This window comes from Rattus norvegicus, chromosome 1, assembly GCF_021556685.1.
Source record: "Rattus norvegicus strain SHRSP/BbbUtx chromosome 1, alternate assembly SHRSP_T2T, whole genome shotgun sequence".
Lineage (NCBI taxonomy): Eukaryota > Metazoa > Chordata > Mammalia > Rodentia > Muridae > Rattus > Rattus norvegicus.
Window position 1 is genome coordinate 36237898 of NC_141534.1, and position 20028 is coordinate 36257925.

Genomic DNA, 20028 nt, shown 5'->3' on the forward strand with positions numbered 1-20028 from the left:
AAGTCAAGCATTAAACTGGAACTACTATTGTGCAGTTATTACATTGTTTCCAAGATGAGAACACACAGCATGCACCTGGGCCATTAGGGCTGTGCTGTGCTGTGCTCCTATGCCTCAATTTCCAATTGTTTAAGAATCATAACATCAAGGAACATCTAGTTTCACAGAATTCACCAGAGTAGGAGAAAGAAGTCGGAAACTCCAATATAATAGAATAATTTTACCAAGGCCAACTGAAAGGCAGTCATGCACAAATGAAATCTATGCAGCTGTTGTCCAGGGCTAAGGTTAGGAGAAATAGGAACAACCAGTTTTTACAAAGAGCTGCTGTGGTTACTGAGATGTCTCCATCCCGGCCTACTGCAGGCAGCCTCTTATTTCAGGTGGTGGGTCTCCTGGAGGGATGTGTCTCCTGCTTCTCAGGGTCCCAGATGCCACCTTACTTTACAAGGAGCTGCTGTGGGCTTCTGAGATGTCTCCATCCCGGCCTACTGCTGGCAGTCCCTGTCATCATCTGTCATCCCCAGCAGGTAGTCTATATATTCCCCTCAGATCAATGTAAAGAGGAAGTAGTACTTAAATGGCTAAGGTCCATCTTGTCCTGAATCCATTCATGTTCACTTGAACACTTCCCAGTCCTCTATTCTCCTTCCATAGTTACATGGATTCTACTGTTCAGAAACCATGTTTTGAGGCTTGTAGGACAATTTTCAATATCAGCCTCTGCTTCCTATCCCTAGACACCTTTTTTCCAGGTATAATTTCTCTATAAACTTTATACATTACATGTTCTGTTACATCCAAATACATTGTGTAATAGCCTCGCTGAAGTTCCCCCATTTCCCCAATAACAGTCTTTTGTTGTGGAAATCCTCAGTTTGGGTATATGTGTGTCTATCACTGTTATACATGAGACTGTATCTTCACCTGTAGACCTATAACATCATGTCAGTGTCTCCTTTGTTTAAAGACAGAAACAATCATTTCCTTAGCCATAATATAAACAAGAGACCACTCTATCAAAAATGAAATGTAGGGACACAAATGGTCACTGACAATTATCCTTCAATTTGTATCTTAGTAAGTGTATCAGAGTTCCATGTGTTCATTAAGGTGTTCTAACTCCCAATGCAGTCACAGTGGGACTGCATACCTTTTTCAGGTTCCATGTTCACTCAGAATGCGCTGCCTACTTTCTTATAATACTTTCTCAGGTGCAGATGGAACCAGAACCTCTTTCAAATCTACAAAGACCTAGTGGCCTTTCAGTTTTAGCATATTTGACACTCTAGAAACTAATATCCATTGTGCTACTATTGTAACAGCTCCAATTGTTGAAAAAGTGAGACTATGTACTTAGTTATCTTGGATGCCTCTACTCATGAGATCACAGGTATTTGTTGGTTGTTTTCTAAGTGTCTAGTTACCTGAAAGGACCCTGTGCTGGTGAACAGACTGTAAACTGGGATGCTTTCTTATGGTCATATCTCGAGGTAAGGAAAGGAGGATAAGACCATTTGTGATGGCTACACAAGGCTCCTGAGCAGAAGATGCTATGATAGTAAGAGTAGAACACACAACCCCTACTTCTTTACCCTTCTGAGACCCCAGACATTCAGAATCCTAACTAGCCAAGGAGATGAGGCCCCAACTCAGTGGCTATGCGGTATGTGAGACCATTTGTGTGGTGTGTGTGTGTGTGTGTGTGTGTGTGTGTGTGTGTGTGTGTATGCATGCTAGGGAGCCCCATAGATGTGTGGTTCTGGAATAAAACTGGACAGAGAAGCTATAATACCCATTATAGGGTGCTAATGCCTGCTCTTTCTGATATGTTTCCAAGCCTGCTTCCCTTAAGTGAGGTAAGATTTTCCATCTGTTCTTGAGAGTACTTAGCCTTATGTCTGTGGTCTGCCTTGATTTCTGCTCCAAAAACCCTGGACACACTGCCGTTTTTTACTTTTCCACTGTATAAAACACTTGTATTTTGGATATGGATAATATTACAAATCAGTCAGCACATGCTGTTCTAGGAAACCAAGAAAGATGGCTATGAAACTAGGATTTAGCATCTCTACATCAGACTCAAACATATGCATCTCTAATATCTAAATCCCCTGTCCTGGAACAGGAGAGAAAAACTAATGTCCATTCAGCCTAGGTTAGAACCAAAGCAGACCATTTTACAAAAGGGGAGAAATATGACTTTATAGAGCTTTCTTTTTTTTTTTTTTTTTTTTTTTTTTTTTTTTTTGGTTCTTTTTTTCGGAGCTGGGGACCGAACCCAGGGCCTTGCGCTTCCTAGGCAAGCGCTCTACCACTGAGCTAAGTCCCCAACCCCTTTATAGAGCTTTCTACATGCTCGGAGAAACATCATTAGAGGAGCTTGGGTGACCCTATTGGGAAAAACAACAGTAACTATACTAGGGCCCAGATCTTAGACCCACATTATAAAAAAGTAAGTTTCGTTTTATATCTATAGGTACAAAAGAAACTCATAAACCCATGCAATATTCAAGCACACTATTGAATCCCCTGGTTGGAAGGTTACAGCAATGTCTCTATTGTTCTCTGGTAACCTTCTTATCATTTGTGCTGGTGAAAGTAAGACGTTTGTGTTGACATTCCAAACTAATTCACTTAATAGTTTACTGTATGGATTGATTTGAGCTGGATAAGGTCTGAGGATCAGAAAAGATATTTACCACACTCCATACAGTCACAGAGATTTATTCAGTATGAATTATTTGGAATAAGGATACACTTTTTTAAGACCTTAGTAGGATTTCTCTCTAGTATGAACTTTTATGTGTCGAGTAAGACGATAAACATTAAGAAAGGTTTTGCCACATTCCACACACGTCTGTGGATTGCCTTCAGAGTGAATTTCTTGATGTCTTCTAAGGTAGGAATATCTGGAAAAACATCTGCCACACTCTTCACACTTGTAAGGTTTCTCTCCAGTATGGACTATCTTATGTTTCCTAAGGGATGAGTGATGACGAAAGGCTTTGTGACAATTTTCACACTTGTATGGTTTCTCTCCAGTATGGATTGTTTGATGTTCCTGAAGACTTGCAGAATAAGTAAACCTTTTGTCACATTCTTCACATTTATAGGGATTATCTTCAGAATGGATTACTTGATGTCGTCTAAGGGAAAAAGATGAGGAATAATATCTGCCACACTCATCACACTTATAGGTCTTGTCTTCAGAATGAATTGTTTGATGTCTTCTAAGGCAAGAAGATGAGGAAAAACATCTGCCACATTCTTCACACTTGTTGGAGTTGTCTTCAGAGTGAATTATTTGATGTCGTCTAAGGGATAAAGATGAGAAATAACATCTGCCACACTCTTCGCACTTGTAAGGTTTCTCTCCAGTATGGACTGTCATATGTATCCTGAGGGCTGAGGGATGACGAAAGGCTTTGTGACATTTTCCGCACTGGAAGGGTTTCTCTCCAGTATGGATTTCTTTATGTTGGTTAAGGGTTAAAGCAGAAGAAAATACTTTGCCACATTCTTCATATTTAGAGTGTTTCTCTACACAGAAAATTCTTTGATGCTGCTTCAGGAAGGAAGGATCATAAAATGCTTTTCCACATTCTCCACACTTGTAGAGTTTCTCTCCAGAATGAATTCTTTGATGTTGCTTCAGCATTGAAGGATAGTAAAATGATCTGCCACATTCTTCACACTTGAAGTTTTTTTCATCAGTATGGTTTTTCTGGTGTATAAACAGTGATGAGCGACTACTAAAGGACTTGTGACACTCTTTACACTTGTAGGGTTTGTCTCCAGTATGAAGTCTCTGGTGTATAGACAGTGTTTTATGAGAACTAAGGGCCTTACCACATTCTTCACACTTGTAGGGTTTCCCCCCTATATAAATTCTTTGTTTTTTAACAAAAAGTGATTTACACTGAGTTGCATTGCTGTAATAGTCAGGATCACTGAGTGCTCTTCCTGTTGAGCCAAAGTTGAGATATGAGCAAAAGTTAAGTAATGTTCTTTATACTTATATGGCTTAAGTTTTTAAAATGAAGACAGTAACTCATATGTATTTAACCATAAATAAAAGTCTGCAGTATAGTTCAATACCTATAGGAACTGAGCAAAATTCACATACACAGTGGGTGGTAACTATATATTTTTATTGGAGTAAGAGCACAATCAAACAGAACATAGAAATAATGTTATATTATTCAAAGTTAAATGACTAAGTAAGTTCTAAGTGCATTTGCCTACCAGAAATAAGCCTTTAAAGCAATATGGATATTATAAGGCTAAACATCCATAAAGTTACAAAGTAGCCAAGCATGAAAAAATAAAGTTAATTGTGAGTATGTGAGATTGGATGAACATCAAATTTTTATCCTAAGTATAAAGTTTTATTTTGGAAGGTACAAAAGGTATGTTGCATAAGAAGTAGACTTTCCCCATCAAGACTAAATCATATAACGTAAGGATTTTTGCAGTATTTTATGTTTTATAGTTATGGCTCAAAAAGATATACTTGGGAGATATCAAGACATAATAATAAACTTCAGGTTCACCCAATAATAACGAAAATTTTGCTGGGGCAACATAAGTGTTACTGAATAGATATCTCAATTACCTATAAGTTTCTTTTGGTTGGTTGGTTGTGGGTTTTGGGTTTTGTTTTTTGTTTTTGTTTGTTTGTTTGTTTGTTTGTTTGAGACAGGGTTTCTTTGTAACCCTGGATGTCCTAGAAATTGCTACGTATATGAGGCTGGCCTTGAACTCAGAGATTCACCTGCTATCGACTCTCAAGGGCTGGGATTAATGCAATAGGGCACCAGGCTTAGCAATAAACTTACCTATTTCTAAGACTAATCAATTTACAAGATTAAATAGTCATTGAGCACTGAGTGGAGAGAGGCAATGAACAGGGCATGCAAATGGAAGAGAAACACAGATTGCTGCAGTAGCCACCAGACCAAGGGCAAAAGAAGGGACCCGCGAATCCCAGGGGACTAGCCAGTCTGTAGGATCAGTACGCAAGGTAACAGTGGATAAGGAGTTGAATCTAGTGTTTCTGTGGGGAGAACCCTTTGGCTACGCAGCTTGTGTGTGAAAGTAGAGATGAAAGCCAGGTTGGGTCCTTCATATTGGGTTCACAAACTTCTGAGATAGGACATTTTGTTGTGTTCTGGGGATTCCTTATGACTAAAGTCAGCCTTTGTTTCTGCTCCACCAAGTCCAGATGATGCTTTCCTCTCTAGAACTTTGAGTTCCTCAAATGTCTAGTTTTCATGGGTTTCTCTCTTTAAATGTGTCTTTTCAAGGCTATAGGTACTTCTGTATATAAAGCGTAGACACTGATCAACAACAGCCAACATAGCCCTGCTCATAGAATCAGTATATTATCCTTAACACTAGGGTCTGTATGAGAGGAAAATACGTATTGAGCTTCTGAGGTGCTCTGCCCACATCTGAAGACAAAGAACATGTTATGCTTAGGTGCATGATTGGGTTCAGTCTTACAGAGAAACAATGCCTTTTGAATATAGAGAATGATTTTATAAACTGTCATATGCTGATTTAGCTCACTGAACACCTGGTTCCAGAGATAGGCTATGCCCCATAACTGACTCAGTAACAGGTAGGACAACAGCAGGACAGCCCGGAGAAAGACACCATGCACTCAGGAACAGGGGAATCACTATCCCTGAACTCAAGCAGTATTACAGAGCAATAGTGATAAAAACTGCATGGTATTCGTACAGAGACAGACAGATAGACCAATGGAACAGAACTGAAGACCCAGAAATGAACCCACACACCTATGGTCACTTGATTTTTGACAAAGGAGCCAAAACCATTCAATGGAAAAAAGATAGTATTTTCAGCAAATGGTGCTGGTTCAACTGGAGGTCAACATGTAGAAGAATGCAGATCGATCCATGCTTATCACCCTGTACAAAGCTTAAGTCCAAGTGGATCAAGGACCTCCACATCAAACCAGATACACTCAAACTAATAGAAGAAAAAGTGGGGAAGCATCTCGAACACATGGGCACTGGAGAAAATTTCCTAAACAAAACACCAATGGCTTATGCTCTAAGATCAAGAATCGACAAATGGGATCTCATAAAACTGCAAAGCTTCTATAAGGCAAAGGACACTGTGGTTAGCACAAAATGGCAACCAACAGATTGGGAAAAGATCTTTACCAATCCTACAACAGAGAGAGGGCTTATATCCAAAATATATAAAGAACTCAAGAAGTTAGACTGCAGGGAGACAAATAACCCTATTAAAAAATGGAGTTCAGAGCTAAATAAAGAATTCACAGCTGAGGAATGCCAAATGGCTGAGAAACACCTAAAGAAATGTTCAACATCTTTAGTCATAAGGGAAATGCAAATCAAAACAACCCTGAGATTTCACCTCACACAAGTGAGAATGGCTAAGATCAAAAACTCAGGTGACGGGTTGGGGATTTAGCTCAGTGGTAGAGTGCTTGCCTAGCAACCGCAAGGCCCTGGGTTCGGTCCCCAGCTCCGAAAAAAAGAAAAAAAAAAACAAAAAAAAACAAAAAAAAACCTCAGGTGACAGCAAATGCTGGCGAGGATGTAGAGAAAGAGGAACACTCCTCCATTGTTGGTGGGATTGCAGACTGGTACAACCATTCTGGAAATCAGTCTGGAGGTTCCTCATAAAATTGGACATTCCACTACCTGAGGACCCAGCTATACCTCTCTTGGGCATATACCCAAAAGATGCCCCAACATATAACAAAGACACATGGTCCACTATGTTCATAGCAGCCTTATTTATAATATAGCCAGAAGCTGGAAAGAACCCAGATGCCCTTCAACTGAGGAATGGATACAGAAAATGTGGTACATCTACACAATGGAATATTACTCAGCTATCAAAAACAATGACTTTATGAAATTCATAGGCAAATGGATAGAACTGGAAAATATCATCCTGAGTGAGGTAACCCAATCACAGAAAAACACACATGGTATGCACTCATTGATAAGTGGCTATTAGCCCAAATGCTTGAATTGCCCTAGATGCACAGAACACATGAAACTCAAGACGGATGATCAAAATGCGAATGCTTCACTCCTTCTTTAAAAGGGGAACAAGAATACCCTTGGCAGGGAATAGGGAGGCAAAGTTTAAAACAGAGGCAGAAGGAACACCCATTCAGAGTCTGCCCCACATGTGGCCCATACATATACAGCCACCCAATTAGACAAGATGGATGAAGCAAAGAAGTGCAGGCTGACAAGAACCGGATGTAGATCTCTCCTGAGAGACACAGCCAGAATACAGCAAATACATACGTGAATGCCAGCAGCAAACCACTGAACTGAGAACGGGACCCCCGTTGAAGGAATCAGAGAAAGGACTGGAAGAGCTTGAAGGGGCTCAAGACCCCATATGAACAACAATGCCAACCAACCAGAGCTTCCAGGGACTAAGTCACTACCCAAAGACTATACATGGACTGACCCTGGGCTCCTACCTCATAGGTAGCAATGAATATCCTAGTAAGAGCACCAGTGGAAGGGGAAGCCCTTGGTCCTGCTAAGACTGAACCCCCAGTGAACGTGATTGTTGGGGGGAGGGCGGCGATGGGGGAAGGATGGGGAGGGGAACACCCATATAGGGGAGGGTGAGGGACTAGGGGGATGTTGGCCCGGAAACCGGGAAAGGGAATAACAATCGAAATGTAAATAAGAAATACTCAAGTTAATAAAGAAAAAAAAATCAAAAGAAGTGAACTGTTTCCTGTAGAGGCTGCTATGATTTACCTCAGGGTAGAAAGCCGTGTAGAATAGGAACAGCTAATGGAATGCTTATCCTTAAAATGGATAGAAGAGACACAATGCTAAAGTCTCTTAATCATAACTCCAAGATCAGAGCTAAATTCTGATAGATACTATAACCATCAACTTAGTGACTATGCTAAGTCTACGGGCTATCTAAATCATAAATCTTCGGTTTTTCTATACAGTTTCCCTGGAAACGGTCAAAGCATGATGACTTACCAGTATGTGCACAGGTCATATTAATTCATCAGATTACCCTTGATGTGTAGTTTTCTTGCAACCTTCTTTTATTTAGCTGATGTTACAAAAATATCTACTAAGCTAAACAACTACCACCTTCATAACTCTAGCTGTGCCTGCTAAAAATCACCACAGCTGGGCTGGTTAAATGTTAGCATGCCTTCAAAAAAGGAGGCTACAGGAAAGGTCACTGAACCCTCACCTGGGCACGCAGTCCTTCCTTTCAGCTAGTTGTGTGTAATGAGGCATTAATTGCATGGGCTTTCAAGCTTTTCTAGAGCTAGCACAGTATACAGACCATAGAAACTAAAACTGGGTTGCAGGGTTGATGGCAGCAACCTGGAGAAACTGTTATATATACTAATGGTCCACATCAAAATAAATACTGCCTAAAACACATAACCCATGGGAAATTTCTTTTACATTAAATGCTAAGTTTACTTGTTAAGCTTTTTAAGTCTCATTTGGAATTGCTTAATCCAACAGCATATATATAAAGGATCAGAAGCATGGGCCTAAGGGAGTGAGGCGTCTCATTGATTCTTCAGTCAGTTACAAAGTGAACTGCTGTACTCTCCTTTCCATCTTTGTTGTTGGTGACCTCTCTTCCAAGTCTATTGACATCTCTAAACCTCTTGCTGACATAGAACTTTTCCCTGTGTAGGTCAGTGTAATCATTTTAAGAAGATGTAAAGTATACATATTTGAAGGTATATCTCTAATAAAAGGACTAACTTACTTAAGATAATACAAACTACAGAAATAAAGAAGAGGACAAAAGCACAAAATCATAAGGCTAAGTCACATTAGGTCTGACTATGTAACACAGGCATTATGGGAAATGAGATTTAATCTCAAAATTTATTGAAGTTCCTAAGCTATAAAATTCTATTCATGCTAGCAAACACTTATGGCTTAAAGATGTCTGTCTAGTCACTATGTCTTTGCTAACTTTCTTAAGCTTTAGGCATGTGGAAAATGGTGTCATATCAAAAAAATCATAACTACTTGTATACCTTTTCATTCTTACATACGTCTCTTGAAAAGGCCAGCGACACTATTATCTTTTCTATACTACTCTCTGATTAAATAAAACAAGGAACGTAGACAATCTGGAGGACTGATCTAGATTGTGGAGAGGTGCACCATAAAGGGCTCAGGAAAGTGATAACCCTAGTTCCTCCCGGGTGTATTTGTTAGTTTATTTAGGGAAACTGTAATTTTTTTATTAATTTATTTTTGCCTGCATGCATGTCTACAGATATGTCTGTGTGATGGTGTCAGTTCCCCTGACCTAGAGTTATAAACAGTTGTGAGATGCCATATGGGTTCTGGGAACTGAACTCTTCCTCTGGAAGAGAAGCCAGTGATCTTAACTGCTGAGCCATCTCTCCAGTCCCAGCGATTGTAATTTGGGGGACTGAAATTTTTAATAGAGATAATGACATTTGTTTATTATAATCCTAATCTGATGGAGCCAATAATTCACTGTAAAATGTTACAACAAATATAATTATGTCACAGTTGGTAATAATCAGTCAACTAATGAGTGATTAAATATAATCAATGTGCCCAAATTGTGTTTGTATTCATGCTAAATACAGATGTAATTCATTTATAGAGACAATATTGGACTGACTGATTGACTAATACCTATGGTCCATTATCCAGTCCTCGCTACATGACAAAGTTTAGCCTAAAACAGGGAACTCAAACAAATTTAAAGTCATCTTACAGTTTGCTCAATATGGAATAATATTTGAAATCAGGTGTAGTTTACAAATACCTGGTTATTGAAATTAAATTAAATGAGTGAAGACAGTTATGATGACACGACACTTGCATGGTAGGACACATCCAGGATAGATGATAACACTTATTATTAGCACACTGTCCAATGGGACACAGACTTACAGAGTGGACAGCATGCTAGCCTCATCAAAGGATAAGGCTGCATGGGGAATAGGACTTGCCAGCATCTGCTGCTCCTGACTCCCTCTGGCCTGTAAGCCACTGTAAGGAACTCCTACTCCTTAGGTCCTATTTCACAAGACAGAGGGATGGATCCTCTCAGGCTGAGGAGGTACACAAACTCAGCACCAACTGTCTAAAAGTCTTACATGGAGATACTCCTTGCAATTACTCTGCACTCAATGTCTCTTGATCTGATAATTGAGGATACAGTGTATAGGGGAACCCTATCCTAACACCTGTCACCCAAATGGTTTGGGAACTACATGGAAGCTCAAATGGCCATGCCCTGTCCCTGATTTCAATTTTCCTTCATCCTCCTAACAAAGCTAATCCCTGAGCTGAGAAGTCAATGCCTGATTTTGTAAGCAGTCCTCAGAAGAGTGTGAGACAATATATGACAGAGGCTCTTCCACAGGGCCAGTTAGCACAGCAGGGTGAACTGTGGGCATTCCCTTCAACTAAGGTGCATGTGCCATATGTGGACCCACCACAGCCAGGTAAAGAAAGCAATGGCCTGAGGAGGAGGAGATGTGGACTGTGAACATTCACTCAGAGCAGTCATTGAGTCACCTTCCAGAGACAACTGTACCAGCTCCTCAGCCCTGCTTCCATTACAAACTGGGAAGCTAGTGGATATACAAACACAGGAGACCTAGAGAAAGGACCATGATATCTCCTCCCAGTGGACTCATAGTAATATTAACCATAATAGTTCCTATAGGGATAACCACAATGGCTGCCCATGAATGGACTCTAAACAAAACACTTCACCACCTCAGATGTATATGGGACCATTGGGTTTAGAAATAAAGTTTTCTGGTTTTTTGTTAATGATTTATGACTGTGCATATATCCAAATAAAATTTTTATACAATATAAATATTTTCCTTAAAAAAAAATGTAGCCATGAAAGAGGCACACAATCGCTGGTTACTTGACTGGTTTGATGGGGGTTCAAGAATGAACACCTTAAAGATTTAAAGTGCTTTCATCCTTCTCTTCCTAGGTCTAATGGTCTGGCCCTGGTAATAAACTGGTAGTAAAATTTTGTTGAATAAACAAAATAGCCTCTGACAAACAACCGTACCTATTGGCCCAATACCTTATACAATAGATCAATGTTTTGATTCTTCCTTAAAATCAGTGAGAAACGAACCATCCAAAGTGACTCCTGTTAGTCTAACTTTTATCCACTGCTCCCCACCCTAATTCGTCATATTCAACAGAACTGAAATCAACAGAACTGTTGAGCCCTCTGCTTCTGCCTGCCCCTGTGTCATGGGAATGTGGTGTTGATTTTATTAACCAAGTCATGCTCACTTTGGCACAGAGCTCTTTCTGGCATGAGTTTGCTCTTAACCCTAGCAAATAAATGACTCCCAGTCTGACCAGTACTGTGTTGCATTTCCCTGAGTCTTACATTACAATAGAGACTCAACAAAAAGAAAAACCTTGGAAGGTTTTTCTGTAAATACGTGCACAGGCCACTCTTTTTGAAATAAAAAGCCTGAGAGACTTAAGCCACCATAAACATCTGAGAGATATGAAGGAGAGACCTAAAGAATAATTTTCATAATACGTATGTCAAGGCATATGGGAAAATCCAGTTTTTTGTTGGATCTTTAGATTTGAACTCTGTCCCCTGATCCCCTTGTTCCTACACACCTGGGTGCACAGGGGCTGCTGCTTGTCTCTGCATATCCCAAGGCCCTTGTCTCTGCTCCAGGAATGTCACCAAGAATGGCTTAGAGAAAGTTAGACCTGTTTGTAGGAAAAGAGAATAAGATTGTTTAAATGTTCTTCTACTGGGAATTGACGTGTCCCTTCTAGTACAGTATTTATAAGGAAGGAGATGATAAATAATTGCAGACAATTAGTTCCTTACATGGTTTCTGACACATCCAGTACAATACATGAAGGAATGTACAATATCCTGATTCTGAGTTTCCTTAAAAAGAAAACATTAAAACTGAATTGAGAAGCAATTTCATTGACAAGTGTGGTCCATGGCGTATGCTGGTGCATTTCTAACAGTCCCACAAGAACAAAGGAGACATTTCAAACACAGGGAGGAAAAACAACGAAATGTTTCTTAGCTACATAGCAACCTCCCTAATTTTCCTCAAAATGTCGACATGGTCCCAAGAGATATTGTACTAAGTGAGGAAGTTTACATGTTGATGTTGAGATACAAATTAGCTTTAGATCAATGCTCACCCAGGAACACAAGGTTGCTGTAATTCTCCAACATCACGTCCCTGTATAGATTCCACTGAACAGGCTCCAGGCACTCCCACTCTTCTGGAGAGAAATCAATGGCCACATCCCAGAAGGACAGCATTTCCTGAAATAAAGACCAATGAATAATATCATACCTTTAATTAATTAAAACCATTAATAATATAAATATATAAACCATTCATAAAATTAATAAAACCATTAATAATATAAATACTAAGGTCCATTGGGTGTGCTATAGATGAAAAATATAATTATTGATGCTTATTTCAAAAGTATCTAATGGCAGAATTGAGGGTCTTTTGGTTTGTTTGTTTTTTTTGTTTGTTTTTTTTTTTTTGTTTTTTTAGTTTTATTCAATACAGTCCTAGAATGTCACATGAAAAAAAGTCATCGTTTTTCCTTTTCATTGATGTAAAAATATCAGAAATTTATGTATTCTTGGGGAATTTTGTAGTAATTGCATGAGTAAGCTTTGGATTGTTTTTCTCAGTTTTGATTAAGTTCACCTCCTCAATCACTACCTTTCACATAAGAAGTAACTTTGATTTGTGTGATATAATAGTTGTCTCTGGGGTTGGGGATTTAGCTCAGTGGTAGAGCATTTGCCTAGCAAGCGCAAGGCCCTGGGTTCGGTCCTCAGCTCCGAAAAAAATAAAATTAAAAAAATAATAATAGTTCTCTCTGAGACTTACTGCTAATCGAGGCCTAGTCCTGGAAGCTTCTAGCCTTTCTAGAATCTTATCTAAGCTTAGAACATTTTCAGCCTCTGAGACTTGATACTGAATAATCTCACCCTTTCTAGATCTTTCTGAACTCTTGCTGGCTGGTTCAACTCAGCTGTTGTGGATCAAAATCCTCTCTAGGCCGACTGATACAGTCTGGCTTCTTTCAGTTTCTCCTGCATTATGAAGCTTGGCTTCACACTAACTCTGTCAATCTATTCTAATCTCCTGGCGGCTTCTCATTCCATGGCTTGTTCTGTCCTCATCCGTGTCTCGCTTGCTTTCCCTCTGCAACCTGTCTCTGTACAATTATCCCAATAAAAGACCTCTTTTTTTTCTTCTCCCTGTCTCGCTCTCTGAAGTAGCTTCCCTATCTTCTCTCTTCTCGTCAGAGTTGGGCATAGCCTATTCTGTAAAATCTTTCTGATTCATCACTGCTACGTAATTAGACATCAGTTTCAAAAATGGATGCTTCTTTCTACAAATGAACATTACCTTCATTAAAGTTTGCGATTAAAGTTACTAAGGGCATGTACTAAGGGCATGTCTATATTCCCACCAGAGGGATTAAAAGTGTATGTTGAGATAAGTCACACTCCAACCAGACACAGGGTTTTTCAGTAAACAACACACTCTTGGGGTGCAAAATGTAACCAAATATTCTGCAACATTCCAGGTTTCTGATATATACCCAACATAATCCTTATACACTTCCAGCATTAGGGGCAACAGGACTGGGAGCTTCTCCCTATTACACTGTTCCAGACATCCACTGCTCAGGAAGTCCCCAAGCCTTGGCTTCCATGTGTCATTGATCAATGGGAAAACACATTAGACCTACTTCTGGGAGTTACAATTCTTTACATTTAACATACTGATAAGATCATGTGTTATCTAGCTTCATCTCTCTGAACATAAATCCAGTTTCACCCACATTGATTCAAATGACAAGGCTATTTTTCTTCTCTGGCACATTATTAATTAAAAATAAATACATCATTATCCCATCCATCTCTTCATTGCAATATTTCTCCTGTCCAACACTCTATCACAGAGTATTCTTTAGTATTATTTCACACACACACACACACACACACACACACACACACACACACACACACATTGCTATGTAAATATGAATCACTGATTCACTTCACTGTCTTCTGTATGTATGTTTTCAGGACTGATCCTTGTTACTGGATAAACAGGAGTGGGCTTATCCCTGGGAAACATCAATTCTCCCTCTCTCAGCAGGTCTTAGATGCCCATACTTCTTCACCTAGCCAGGAGATTACCCTGCAGGGCATCACATGCTGATGTCATTGCTCAGGTAGTCACAATGGTGGGTATCAAGCTTCCCTTCTCTAGGAGGCAAAGACTCATAGCAAACCTCTGATTTTGACATGGACCTCTAGTCCTCATACCCAAACTGCTCCTGCTCCAGAAATATTCCCTGGTAATTATGTGCAGAAAATGCAGTGTAGACATACCTATTCAGTCAGATCACAAGATCATGCATAGTTCTCTGCATTTTTGGTAAGTTTCAGCTTTCTGTAATGCTCTTGTGCTGGAGCTAGAAGTGCTTTGAGCAGTAAGAGCTACACACTTATGTGTAGGTCTAAGGAAAAGTATTCACAATGCAATTTGCACTTCCGATGCTTGAGTAAAATGTCATCAGTATGTTCTCCTCTAAGATTTAAACCTAACAAGTCACCTGTAGCAGCTTCCAAGAATGATGTAACTTCTACTGGTGAGGCTTTAAGTCCCATTGGATAGCTTCTACTAATGTCAAGATATTGAGCGGCACTGTGGCATCTTTAGGGATATAATCCCATACAGGACATTGCTGTGGCCCACTGCCATGAGAGACTATTTATTGCTTCTCTCCCTTTGGAACCTGGCAAGGCACCTCCAACCACTATGGACAACCCGTCCTTCTGCAGATCTTCATGCCAGATCCAGTTGCAATCCCGAGTCTTGTGTCTGAAATGCAAGGTGCTTTCACCATTGGGAGGAGGGAATAGCTATTGTCACAAGACTTTATAGGACAACTGATATATATCTTCTTTAAAGAAACAACTGCAGAGAAAATAGTCTTTTGTCTCATGAGCAGAGTTCAGCAGTGAGGAAGAAGCCAAAGCACCAGCAGAATGAAGCACTTTGGTGAATAGAAGTTTCTCAAGGGAAAAGAAATCGAAATGTCTTGAGAGCTTCTTTACAGCCAGTAGAGAAAGGTCCTCCTGTCTTTACAAGTAAGTGAGAAAAAAACGATTGCACTCTTTTAACCATAGGGTCACCAAGTACGTGGGAGAACCAGCAATGTAGAGAATGATGAGAGCCCAGAGCAGAGAAAAGACAAAAACAATTTTCTGTGAGAGAAATCTATGCTTGCAATAGAGAATTAACTGCAAGGATCACTACATGCTGCCCAGCACTGGCTTTCTCCATTCTGCATGGGCAAGTATCTGCTCTCTTGAGTACAATCTCCTGTGAGACGGTGTGGGCGGAGGTCAGTGGACCTGACAGGATACGATCTAGTAGGAATTTTAGCCAATACAATTAACATCAAATATTTCAGGGGAATTAGAGAGTTGCAAAATTCACTTTCTATGGGGAAGAAATGCAAATAATGTCTGACCTGAGGCAGAAACACTGTCACTTGTTAATAGTTGCACATATTCTTACAGTAATTGGGAGGTAAATGTTTATATTCCACTTAGATGGAAGCCAGTCCTAGAGGAAGGCTAGAGCAACAGACAGAGCAGATATATTAAGAACTCTTGCATTTCCCATCAATGTGCCTCAGAGATATATTTTTCAAAGAGTCAGGCAAAACTAAAGATTAGCAGGACATTGGTGGGAAGTCAACATGAGATGTAAAGAGAGGGCTGTATTCCTGATCAGGTTCCAAACATTACAGAGTCTCCATTCATAACCAGCCTGTCTGTCTGTCTGTCTGCATAGGGCTTAACATACATACAACACAGATCAAGCAGCAGCAACTCCTAGGTGGTGCTGAGAGTCAAACAGTCTCTGAGAGCGGGGAGAGAGGATTAAAGATGGAAAAGGCAGAAAAAAGATGCAGAGCCAAGAAACAGACTTGGGAGGACTGCAGGTCAATACCGCAGCAGGCAGCAGGCAGCAGGCAGCAGGCAGCAGGCAGCAGGCAGCAGGCAGCAGGCAGCAGGCAGCAGGCAGCAGGCAGCAGGCAGCAGGCAGCAGGCAGCAGGCAGCAGGCAGCAGGCAGCAGGCAGCAGGCAGCAGGCAGCAGGCAGCAGGCAGCAGGCAGCAGGCAGCAGCATTGAGTTTATTTTTCACCACCTTTTTATACTTCACAGTACCATGGGAAGCAAAGTTACAAGGAAACAGAAACAAATGCAGAAATACACACCAGATATCTGTTCTTAAACAAAGGCCTCTCTGTTCCTTCCACCACATTCAATCCAATGTTCAGCCTCTCGCCTTGACCATCAGATGCACCTCCTCCTATCCTTCCATGCCTCAGAAGGCCAGGAAATCTGCACACAGGTCCTGATCTGCTGTGATCCTGCCTGGCAGATCTTTCTCTCTCTCTTTCTACATCAGAAGAGCAGGCAAATGGCCCCCCACACTAGTCTCTATCCCTGGGCTTTACTAGCATAAAGGTGGCATAATACAATGATAAAATTTTGCTTCAAGTTACCATATCTTGCAATTATAGGATGAGAGAATGAAATAAAACGTGAAAAACATGAAAGATCAAATGTAAAGGTCTTTTTCTCCCTTAGAAAATGTGGATTACATAATGAGAATTTTACTTTTAAAATAAATACCACATTTGATCCATACATTAGGGCTCTAGATGTATTTTTGGATTTTAACAGTCTGTGTATAGTTTGAGTCTTGTTAAGGCACCAGTAAGCAGAGTTTATTCAGCAAAGAGTATGGACTTGCACTCCGATGACTTAACTTTACATAGATCCCGGAAAGAAGAGGACGATGGAATATAGAATATGAAAGAGTTGGCCAGGCAAGCAGACATATAGCTTTTAACTCTAATATGTCACCTTAGTTTTAAATGACTATGGAGGATCCTATGAAGGCAGACTCTTTTGTAACAGAAAATGACAATGCAATAAGGATCTGCAGTGCTCAGGTTTATTACTTGCACATGTGTTTGGCAACTGTTCAAACCATTTGTAATTTCTCTTCATATATATCAGCAAGTTCTGAATCACACCTCCTTTCCAGTTTCCCAGATATGATTTGTCTAACACAGCAAGCTTCATGCATGAGCTGTAAAGACAAGTAACTCCTTCCCTCATACTAACATACAATGAAGGAAGCCTGGGAGGGCAGAGAACAACCCACCAAGAGGAACAGGGCTTCAACCTGTGCAAGAGGAAGGCGTCCCACACTAGCAGTTTGCTTTACTGGTTGGAGATGGCAGTATGCATGAGAGACAGTGGAGGAAGTGGTTTTGTTCCTGGTAACTGGAAGCAGCATCTGCAAACAGCTGAAGCTCTGGGACAGGGACATGGGAAGGAATGTGCGATGCAGCTTTAGAAAAAGACACAGGGATGTAAACCACAGCAGCCTGCATCAGTCAAGAACTGTACAAAGGAAATGAAGAAATGATGGACTCTCAGCTTAGAGATGAGAGGAGGAAACTGGAAGAATTCAGGGAAGACCAGAAGAAAGCATCATCAGGTCATGGCAGAATCTAACACAAACTACTATCCAAAAAGAGTGGAAATTTGCTGCAAATAGGCAGAATATTCAAGCAAGGGAAAGAGGACAATTCTTCCTCACATAGTAAATGCAAACAATTAATCACCAAAATGTAATGTCTTTAACAAGAGTATGCTATGGAAAAAAAGTTTAAATTGCACAAGGAATGGGTCAGCAGAAGGGAAGCACATGTAGTTTGTAAGTCAGCAAATTGCTGATTGCAGGGATTTGCCATGGCTCTTACTGGAAAACATGAAATGAACCACAGAAAGTATTTCTCATGTGCACCAAGTATGTTTAAATGTTTCCTGACACAGACTGAAGTAGCCTACATTGATCTTGAATTTGCTGTGATGCAGGGGATGTCACCCTTCCCCCCTCACAAATGCAGAGATGACAGGGATGTGCCTCAGAATAGGCTCAAGTTTCTTTTCTATCACAGTTCTGTTTACTTCCAATCACATGAATACACACAGGTCTGTGATTTCTCCCTCAGCCTGCTGACCTGACACAAAAGAGTTCATGTGAGTTTTCCACTGGCTTCTAGTACCCTGCTCATAAACTTTTTCAACAAGCTCAAGTCCTGATAATGTCATGTTGACCAGAAGCGTCGTGGGCTAAGCAGACATTCTCTCTGTTCTTAAAATTACTCAACTCTAATTTTACACAGTTTAGGGATGGAGGTCCTGTCAAAAGTTTTAGGGCTGAAGAGATGGCTCAGCGGTTAAGAGCACCCTACTACTCTTCCAGAGGTCCTGAGTTCAATTCCCAGCAACCATATGGTGGCTCACAACCATCTGTAAAGAGATCCGATGCCCTCTTCTGGTGTATCTGAAGACAGCTACAGTGTACTTATATATAATAAATGAATAAATCTTAAAAAAAAAAAAAGAACTATAAAAAAAAAAGTTTTAGAAAACACAGCCCTAAGGTGAAACATGTTGTGAGTTCCTTCAGTTCCCGCCCTGCCTTGTAGAGGTTCCTGTCTGTGTGTCCACTGCATGTCTTTCTTCACCCCTAGTCAAAGATTTTCAATATTCTATTCGTGGGTTCTGGCAGATCTGTCGGTTGTGTTCCAGAATTTTCCAACATGCCACCTGTTGTGGCTAAAGATTCTTCCTCTTAATTCTTTAACTGGCAGAGAAAATGAACACAATCAGACCTCAAGGCCTTTACTAAATGCTGGCTACAGAGTACACGGGGACCAGAAACACCATTTACTCTAAGAACACTGAGGAATCTGACAGCATCCGGGTGAGAATGGGGCAGCCAGGGAAGTGTGCTTCCAGCAATGCAGGTCTGTGAGTTCCTGCACTATCTCAGGAGCAGGTAGTCAACTGACCATTAGTTTGCAATCCTGCCCCTTGCACTTTTATCTATTCTCCCACTACCAAGCTGCTCCAGTGTACCAGAGCCACAAGGCAGGCGCGGGCTGCACGTGGTGTCCTAAGAAACCTTTAGGGCACAATCCTGAACTCTCTGTCCCCTCAAGTTTCCCAGCCAGTTCAGCACAGCTAATCCAGGCAGCTTCTTCCGCCCTCCTACCCAGCCTTTATCCGCTCCCTCAGAGACCAATCCCTACGCCCCGCACAGAGCCCCGGGTTACGCTGCTCCCCGGACGAACCTCCAAGTCCCAGACCAACCTCCAAGTACCGGACAACAGGAATGTACAGCCGCACACGCTTTCCGCCCAACTTTGAGAAAGACCCACAAGTAGACACCTGAAGTCAGAATAGGATTTCCCGGAAGACTCCCTGTGGTCACAGTGGTGCAGACTACATCTCCCAGAAGTCAGTGCGAAGGAAATCCTGGAGCCTAACTCAGGTTTCCTCTACTGTTCCTGGTATTTGAGGATTTTTTATGTTACTCTGCCCTGGAGTGTGGGAGGACAAATCCTTATCTGCAGAAGAGCTATGGGTAATGAGATTGGTTTCCGATCCCAGAACCACACAACAGGAGATGGATATGAGTCGAACCTTTGACAGAAACATTTAGCTTATAAGTAATTTCTGGTGGTAATTTTAATATTACTACTTCCTGAAAAAGTGCTGACTCAGCTTTACGTTAAAATAACAAAGCAATACACTAACGAATATGGGAAGGAAAAGTAACTTTTAACATACTGTTTGTAATCAGTCGTGGTGTGCCTGACTATGCTCCTAGATCCCCATTGGCTTCTGACAAATGGACGGGCAATACAAAGCTGGCTTGGTTTCTGCCCCAACAAGCTCGTATACTCTTGTGTTTCTACTTTTCAAATATATAGAGACGATTCCCCGGGGCATTGCTAATATTACACACACATGACTGAAAGAATGAAAAATGCA

At 40.8% G+C, this 20028-nt stretch overlaps 1 protein-coding gene across 4 annotated transcripts in view; it reads right to left on the reverse strand.

Moving 5' to 3' along the window:
• Nucleotides 1-19457, reverse strand: part of Zfp455l1 (zinc finger protein 455 like 1) — a 37179-nt gene extending 17722 nt beyond the window's left edge. Inside the window, exons 1-4 of one of the 4 annotated variants that reach the window (NM_001139491.2) lie at nucleotides 19345-19457; nucleotides 12246-12372; nucleotides 11694-11789; nucleotides 2712-3966 (exon numbers count right to left, since the gene is read on the reverse strand). In NM_001139491.2, coding sequence (NP_001132963.1) covers nucleotides 2774-3966; nucleotides 11694-11789; nucleotides 12246-12369 — 1413 coding nt within the window. In that variant the 5' untranslated portion in view covers nucleotides 12370-12372; nucleotides 19345-19457 and the 3' untranslated portion in view covers nucleotides 2712-2773. Of the gene's footprint in view, nucleotides 1-2711; nucleotides 3967-11693; nucleotides 11790-12245; nucleotides 12373-19325 lie in introns of those variants that run through there. The other 3 variants (NM_001419516.1, XM_087588890.1, XM_087588896.1) reach the window with 3 other exon arrangements.
• Nucleotides 19458-20028: the final 571 nt, after the last annotated feature.